The sequence below is a fragment of the Parambassis ranga genome, chromosome 13, assembly GCF_900634625.1.
Source record: "Parambassis ranga chromosome 13, fParRan2.1, whole genome shotgun sequence".
Lineage (NCBI taxonomy): Eukaryota > Metazoa > Chordata > Actinopteri > Ambassidae > Parambassis > Parambassis ranga.
This window is the reverse complement of record NC_041033.1, coordinates 1,639,049-1,647,878: the sequence shown is the minus strand read 5'-3', so window position 1 is coordinate 1,647,878 and position 8,830 is coordinate 1,639,049. Positions and strand designations below refer to the sequence as shown.

The following is an 8,830-nucleotide window of genomic DNA, read 5'->3' as shown; positions in this document are numbered from 1 at the left end:
CTGGAGCAGTGGGTGGGATTTACTGGCACTGTGTTAAACTGGTCTTACTTACATGATAGGGACTACTTTGTGTCAATTGGTAACTATGAGTCTGACCGAACTAAGATCACATGCTGGGTTCCTCAAGGGTCCATTCTTGGACCACTTCTGTTCAACATCTACATGCTGCCCCTAGCTCAGATCATAGAACAGCACAACATCTCCTACCACACCTATGCAGACGACACACAGCTTTATACTGTATATCAGTGTCATCACATGACTACAGTCCCTTACACTCACTAAGTAAGTGTACTCAACAAATCAATGAGTGGATGAGCCAGAACTTTCTCCAGCTCAATGCTGACAAAACAGAGATGATTGTTTTTGGCCCCAAAAATGAAAGAGCTAAGATCAGTGCTTACCTTGACTCCATGTCACTGAAGGTCACAAACCAAGCCAGAGATCTCGGTGTAATACTCGACTCAGACCTGAACTTTAACACCCATGTAAAAGCTATTACTAAATCTGCCTATTACCACCTGAAAAACATTGCTAGGATCAAGGGCCTTCTGTCCAAACAAGACACAGAAAAACTTATTCATGCATTTATTTTCAGTAGGCTAGATTATTGTAACGGCGTCCTCACAGGTCTTAGCAAAAAAATCAGTCAGGCAGCTGCAACTGGTCCAAAATGCTGCTGCTAGAGTTCTGAGTAACACTAGCAAAATGGACCACATCACACTGGTCCTCAAATCACTGCACTGGCTTCCTGTGAGTCAAAGGATCCATTTCAAAACTTTACTCCTGGCCTACAAAGCACTGAATGGTCTTGGACCAAAATACATCCTGGACTTACTGGTTCCCTATGAACCATCCAGACGCCTGAGATCATCAGGGACAGGCCTACTGTGTGTACCCAGGGTCAGGACCAACCAGAGTGAAGCAGGATTCAGTTATTCTGCCCCTCACCTGTGGAACAGCCTTCCTGAACACCTGAGGTCTGCTTAGACAGTCACTTCATTTAAGTCAGGCCTGAAAACACATTTGTTTACTGCAGCGTTCTCCTAATTTCTTGACTGCACTCTTCTCATTTAATCATCCTGATTTTATTTGATATTTTTTATGATTTTATTCCTTTTATGATTTTAATTTCCTTCTTAATATAATGTTTTAAAATGTTTTCATTCTGTGTTTTCATCTTGCTACATATGGTGCTATATAAATAAAGCTTGCCTTGCCTTTTCCATTATCCCTCACTGTGACGCTGTCAGTACACAGACCAACACTTTTCATAAAACTTCAGGGTTTTCATGTCATTTTATGCAGCGGCATTTCATGAGCTTGTTGAGTCTAATGGTGTCGGCCGTCTTCATCCTGCTGCCCCAGCACACTACAGCGTAGAAGATGACGTTGGAGACCACCGAGTGCTAAAATATCATTTGATTTCTCCCCCCTTCTTTTCCATTATCCCTCATTTACTCCTCTTCCTCCTGGTTCCACAGACAGCGCTGACTCAGCAGTACAATCACATGCAGTTTCATGATTGCGCCACAGGGGGGAGTGTTGGCCCAGGGAGACACCGGTTGCAGTAGGTCAGCAGGGGGTTTCCGCCCTCAGAGGGACACAGCCTGCTAACAGCTATGGTCTCCTGTCTCTAACAGGTCAGTAATGTGTGTACATACACTGTCAAAACATTCTCAAGAACTCTCGGAGCCTAACAGATCTTGGTTTAATGAAGGTTTGATGAGGAAAGCTATCGTTTTATGTTGGAATTGAACTTTGTAGTCCATCGTAATGGCGGCTCCCATGTGAACACGATGACGGCCTCCTGTTAAAGATGGTTATCTCTGTTAGCTCCACATAGATGAGTGTGTTAAATAAAGGTCAAACAGTTTCGCTCAGTTAAACAAATGGATTCAGTTATTAGGTGTAATTCTTTAAAGACACTGTAAACACGCTGGGATATTTAGTTACAATCACATGTATTCCTCCTAGAAAAATCTTCGACAGGTAAAACAAAGTTTTTATTTGTTTTTATTCATAGCATGATTGTCAATCTGCCCAATTTGTGCAGTTTGTTATATATTTCATTTGAAACATTTGACCAAGTGAAGGCATGAAGAGAAGATGGCTATAGAAAATAGGGTACATAGGTTTGTAAATGTATTTTGTGATTGTCGAACTTGTATTGATGTAACTGGTAACTTGAGCATCTTTTGTGTCTGAGATTGTGCCAGAATCTCGTGGCCACGATGTCATTGATGTCATTCAGCTAGGGAGTGATGTATTTACTGCTGAGTAAGCTAACATTGGCTAAGGTTCTGTGGAAACAGCTCACGACTTGCAGGACAAACATATAAATTTTTTCCCATAATTTAACATTTTTACCTCTGCTTGTGGCTGCAGCCCTCCTCCTGACCCTCTTCCTCTTTTGGCCCTAAAATCAAGCACATCACACATCACACTCTGTGTTCACTGTCTGTGGAGGAGTTGTGTCGTAGTTGTGTGTGAGCAGAGTGTGTTTACATAGTTGTCCGCTGTCGACCATCCTGGGTGCAGCTGGGCATGGAGCCGCCGCTCTGCCTCTGCCTCCTCATAATATCTGGCCTGCTCCTCCTTTGACAGTGCGTTCCACTGTGGACAGACGACAACTCACTGTCAGCACATGTACTAAAACACAACTGCAGGCTGGTAGAACACAGAGTCACAGTGATGTGTGTTTCTGCAGTGTGTGCGTCACAAAGTCAGAAAAGCCTTGTTAATATTGGTGCCTGTGGCCATTAATTGAACTGCAGTCAGCATTCTGTGGCTCGTAGTGTCAGATCAGCGCTGGCTGATAGCTTCCAAAACGCAGTCTGAGTGGATGACAGCAGTTCAAACCAACTCTTGATCCAGAGTGCTTCTTACCTTCTGACCCACAGCTGCATTCACAGCCGCACTGCCCTTCATGCCCTTCTCAGCAGCCACCTTGGGCCTCTGCTCTGTGAGGAAGAGCATGAAGGCGTTCCTCGGTTTCTTTATGTGCGGCTGTGACGATGGCTGCTCATTGTGTTTTCTCTTTCTACAGGAACAAAACAGGAACAACAAAAGTAAGGATACAAGATACCACTGTGTGCACATGTGAGGACACAAGCAGGCTACATTATGAGAATAAATACAATTCAAATTCATCTCTGGGAAGCTGTTCAGATGAATTAAAGCCCAATACTCAGACAGAGATTATAATAATGATCACACAGACCTGAACACCTGATCATTGATGATTCATCATGATCAGTCACAGAGGAGGAGGAGGATCCACAGCAACAAGCCTGTAGGGTCTTACTGTGTTTCCAGGGCTGACAGACCTCCTTCTGCTGGAAACCACAGACTGAACCACCAAGACAGACCTACATCTAAACACAGACATTAAATCATCAGCAGACTGACTGTGGACAAACACACACTTTAAACAGTGTCACAGTTTGTGTGACGTCTCCTTGGCTGTCCCACTGTTCTCTTACCCGTCTTTGGTAGAACAGGATCTAGAAAGTTCTCTGCAGTTTTTTGCAGGTGAAGAATCTGCTTGTCTCGATGACGTGGGCATCATCATAGTGGAGCCACCGCTCACCATCCAGCAATCTCCTCCGGGTGGCCTCCATCACTGACGTAGTGCCCTAACAGGAGAAGAAACACAGTTATATCAGCTGGAGGTCATGAAACTTAACAGAAGGGAGAAGAACAGCAGCAAACTTTCCAAAGTCATCATGTGAGAAAGGTTAGCGTCTCCTCTGATGTGAACTTACCGGCATCCTCCAGGGCCCAAGTAGCTAGACTCATCCTGAGACACAATCACAGAGAACAGCAGTCAGCTTCAACACAACACACACACTAATACCAGCACACACTGTCCACATGTTTGCTCTGTTGTCAGGTGTGTGATGGTTTTACCTGACCGGACTTCAACACAAGCTTCCTGGAGAGGCTGACTGAGTCATGGAGCTTGACTATTTGCAGGAACTGGTTGATCCTGAACCTTCTCAGGTGAAGCACCAGGAATCTGCAGACACAAAAGAAAACAGCAGTGAGAGGCTGGATGGCACTCACTGACTGGGTCTGCAGCATAAACAAGAAGCTCAGACTGTACAGAGGACATCTGAGTATAAACTCTGATGGATGTGTTGTCACTGACCTCGGCAGGGTCCTGAAGGTGGAGTCTTGTCCTGACTTCTTCCCGCCAAAGCCACGGGTGAAATCCAGTTCAACCTCCTGCAGGGACACCATGCTGTCAGTTATGTACCGTGTAACAAACTGAGGGAGTTCTTTCCAGGTTTCCCATCGGCCCGCCCCCAGCAGATTCTGCAGTGGTGAAGCCAGACTCCTGATCTGCTCTATGAAGGTTGTGATGAACTCATGAGCATCCTGCAAAAATACAAACAGGTTTGATTTAGAGCTGAGAAAACCTGCAGGAAAACAAGAAACCCAAACAAACCAGCTGACTCACTTCCTGACCACAGTCTACAAACTCACCACAACTTCCTGGGTGTGCACATCACTGAGGACCTCTCCTGGACTAACTACACTGCACCCCTGACCAAAAAGGCACAGCAGCACCTCTACTTCCTCCACAAGCTCAGAAGAGCCAGAGTCCCTCCCTCCATCCTGTGCACCTTCTACAGAGGGGCTGTTGAGAGCATCCTGTCCAGCTGCATCACTGTGTGGTATGGAGCCTGCACCCCCACCTGCAGGAAGACGCTTCATCGCATAGTGAGAGCAGCTGAGAGGATCATCGGCATCCCTCTCCCCTCCCTCCGCCCTCCGCATCACAGGAGACCCCACCCACCCTTCCCACTGCGTTTTCAGTCTGCTGCCATCAGGAACCAGCAGACTGAGGGACAGCTTCATCCACCAGGCTGTCAACAAGCTGAACTCTCTCCCTGCTGTGCCCCACTACCTACAAATACCCTGACAATAAAGCTGACTTTGACTTTGATATTATTAGCATTAGTGCACATGCTTGAAAAAGAGTATCAGGTCAAACTGAAATCAATGAATCAATAAATTAACACAGCCTTGTCAAAGTTTCACTCTGCTTTTTTCAGTGTCTCCTCATGCAGAAGTCACATTGTTGTAATGACAATTTGATAAAAAGCTGAGGTTAAAAAATAATGGCTCAACATTCCTCATGTCAGCTTTACATGTACGGCCATAACTGCTCCTATGTACAACAGTTTCCCTTCACTGTTACTGTTTCCTCTGTTGTATTGATGAAAACACCGACTGTTCATTTCACTGCCTTTTAGCCTTTAACTTAACAAAAACGTTAGAAAAATAAAAGAAGTAGTGTGCACACTAGAAAATAAAAGAATGTCCGTTGGGGCCCTTAAACCAAAATAAAAATGGTCTCAGGTGCATTTGTTGTAGAGTTCCTGCAGTTCACCTTATTCCAAGGACGCTCGTGTTGTAATGTAAGTGTGAACAGTGGTTCAATAACACTTGTGTAAGTAACCATTAACATTCAAAACACAATTTATCATAACATCCAAACCATGTGCAAATAACAGAACAGTGCTCATTGTGAGTTCAGGTTTAGAGTAGTATAGCAGTGAGCTTCATTTACTCTAACACCTATTCATGAAAGAGAAACGCACTAAAAATGACCCTCTAGTTACTTTAAACTCAGCTGAGCAGCACAACTGTCTTCAAGTAAAACGTTTTACATTCATCAGAACACAAACAAACTCTTTTCCCATTAAACTGGCATTAGGAAAGGAAACACTTCCCCTTTTAATTATACACACCTACATCTGCATAAACAGCCACACCGTAAATATGTTCAAAACATTGCACCATTATTTCCTTCAGTTCACTTATCACACCAATATCACCATTTCCATCTTTCAACACATGGAAAAACAAAGAGATAATAAAATGGCACATTTCTCACCTGCTCTGTGTAGATCAAAGCCAAGCACAGCGGGTCGGACTTCGTAGCAGCTTCGTAGCAGCTTGTTAATATGGCCGCCAGCGGTTAGCATGAACAAGCGGTGGTTTTTACGGTTAGCATGAACAAGCGTTTTTTCAACCTGTTTAACCCGATGGGCCCGCCGAAGGGCCGACAACGTAGAGGCACTATTACTTCAAATTCTGATCAAATTCTGCCACGGATGCGGCCATGTTTGTAGTCCAATGAAAGAGGACAAGCTACTGAATCGAATGGTACAAAAAAAATCTAATGGACTACAATACCCAGCTGACGTAAAATCCCTGTGTAAAGACTAGACGCAACAACACTAACGCTAGCTAACTACGCGTATGTGTTTGTGGAGGTTGTAGTTGCTTTAGTGTGCTTCAGTGACTTTCGGTGAATTTCAGTGAGTTTCAGTAAGTGTCAGAGGGTTTTTTTTAGGTTGTTAGCTAGCGTATCTCTTCATGATACCGTGACGAGAGGGGCATGGAGCAGAATTTCAACGGCAGGAATTTCCGGATTCGTTCGACCCCGTTGCCAGCAACGTTGAACGTTGGAAAAGATAGACCCAGTTTGAGTAAGTTGAGTAAGTTTTGTACATTTATTTTGAAGTGTAAACTGTTTGTTGCTAATATCCGTGTTGATCGATAAAATGATTTATTATATATATACGTGTACACAATATAGTAGACAGCAGGGTGGTAGTTGGGGTGAGAGAGGAGGATGCAGAGGATAGTGGTGATGATTGACTGGCAACCCCTAAGGGAACAGCTGAACAGAGATGAAGAAGGATGATTCAATCCTATTCAATACTGTCTTTACATATTATTTACATAATATGTGTATTTCAATATGTATGCAATTACAGATAATAATAATTGTTATTATTTTCACAGCCAAGAGGGAAGAGAAGAGGAAAGTGAGGTTCCAGGCCCATCTGGGCTCAACACTGAGGCATCACCTCTCCTTGTTGTTATTTTTATTTTCTTTACCTAATATTTGGTTGGACTTTCATTAATGTACATTAGTTATTAGTTATTATAATAAAAACTACTCTATTTGGAGACAAAATCATACATTTTGATGTTTTTTTCTATTGATTTTACACTGTGCATAATGGTAGAAGTTAATGAAGTGCAAGGTAAATTCATACCCAAAAGCTCCAGTAGATGGCAATAGACTAGTGAAATGGATATAAATTGTATTTTCCAGCCAGTTTCCACTGGAAATGAGTAAGCTAGCTATAGCTATAGTAACCTATTTGGCAATGTGGTGCCAAATTGTGCCAAACTGAGTGTCCGCCTGGTGATATCCTTACTAAAACCTTTGTGAAGGCTTTGCTCTTTGTTCAAATTCTATCAAATTTGGTATATTTGTAGCCAAGGAATAGCTGAATGTGATCAATGGCATCTGTGTACATAGAATCATTGTTAGCATAATGTTTTCCTCTGTCAAATAGGAAAAAAACTCGAGGATAAAATTGTTACATTTCTCCTGTAGTTTTTTCTAATTTACTCAGGCATACTAATAGACACAATATTTTAAACACTGGAAATGCATTCTCTGAGGTCCCTAGATGTCCCTAGACACCAAGAACATGCATATGCACATTATTATTGTGGTGCATTTCCTCATTTTCTTCGGGAATGTCTTTTTAGGTGATTTTTTCTTTTAATATGGCCAGGGTTTAAAGGGTTAATTGATCTTACCAATGTAACTTCTGTCTTTCGTTCTGTAACAGGACTCCGGACCAGGCCCGGCCCAAGGCATATGCGAAATATTTTGTTTGCAGGCAGACTCCAGGGTTTTGTCCCGTTTTCTGTCTCCTTGCTAGCACACAGCTACCCTAACTAACGCCCGCCCTTCGTCGACACATTGAACGTGACCTGCGTAAGCTCTGATTGACTGCTGAGACCACGTACCCCCACGTGGTAAAACGTGAACCGTGTGGTGCATTCAAATGCAATTGGAGAACTAAAAATCTGCCGATGTGAACAAATAAAGATACAGAAAATGAACAGTCTCTTTCTTTTAGTGAACTCAGTTTTAACTATTATCATATTATTAATGGGTCTTTTTATACCTGGCTGCACTAACTAGTGTTTAGATCCCTCTCAGAGCTCATTACAGCCCTCTCTTAATCCATGTGGGGCCCCTACATATAAATGCTGGTTATGTACAGATTATGTACAAAAACGCAACAACACACACACACACACACACACACACACACACACACACACACACACACACACCACCACCTGAAGACAGTGTTAGAGGACACACATGACCCATCATCCTCTTTTTGCCTCATAAACTGTGAAAACCTCACATTTACCATGATTGACATGATTTAAAAACACGCAGGAAGTTCCTCTTCTAACTAGTCGCTGCAGTGTTCCCACTGAAGCAGAGGCTTTCAGCTAATTAAGCATCTCTGTGGGAGGTAGCTGGAGCACCCGGGGTTTAACCCACGCAGGCACGAGGAGAACTGTGAACTTCCACACAGAAAGGTCCGGGCCAGTAGCTCCAGAACCTGCTGCAAGGTGACGGTGCTGACCACTGCACACATTACATTTATTTACATTTAACTTTGTTTTTAGCATTAAACACTTACCTGCAGCCTCATGATGATAATTAACTTATGATGGCACAGACAGGGTCATACATAAAGAATATACACTGCTACTACACAAGGGAACACTGGTATGGTGACAATTTACACTATATACATAAGAGCTGGAAAAAAGTTATTGCCGCTGGTCTGTCGCTGTTGAGGGTGAGAGACCTTTGCATGACACTGTTAACACTTTGTAAATGACACAAGCTATTTAGCTATAGCTACAGTGCAACACCTTGTTTGCAGTAAGTTTGTGAGCACTTTGTAGGTCAAACTGTTTT

The 8,830-nt window shown here is 43.1% G+C and overlaps 1 protein-coding gene across 1 annotated transcript; it reads right to left on the bottom strand.

Annotated features, from left to right (window-relative positions):
- Nucleotides 1-2,162: 2,162 nt before the first annotated feature.
- On the bottom strand, nt 2,163-4,245 carry LOC114445022 (transcription factor SOX-6-like). The gene is made up of 8 exons (XM_028419950.1): nt 4,154-4,245; nt 3,913-4,021; nt 3,768-3,802; nt 3,631-3,638; nt 3,308-3,377; nt 2,890-3,043; nt 2,509-2,616; nt 2,163-2,419 (listed from the first exon to the last, which is right to left on the bottom strand). Exons 1-8 carry the CDS (start codon nt 4,243-4,245, stop codon nt 2,255-2,257), a joined length of 741 nt encoding a protein of 246 aa, XP_028275751.1. The 3' UTR covers nt 2,163-2,254.
- Between the last annotated feature and the right edge of the window lie 4,585 nt (nt 4,246-8,830).

Coding starts and splice junctions, on each gene's coding strand:
- LOC114445022 (XM_028419950.1), bottom strand. CDS start 4,245: ATGGTGTCCCTGCAGGAGGTTGAACTGGATTTCACCCGTGGCTTTGGC. Junction 4,022..4,153: donor ACCTTCAGGACCCTGCCGAG/GTCAGTGACAAC, acceptor TTGTGTCTGCAG/ATTCCTGGTGCTTCACCTGA. Junction 2,420..2,508: donor GGTCGACAGCGGACAACTAT/GTAAACACACTC, acceptor GCTTGATTTTAG/GGCCAAAAGAGGAAGAGGGT.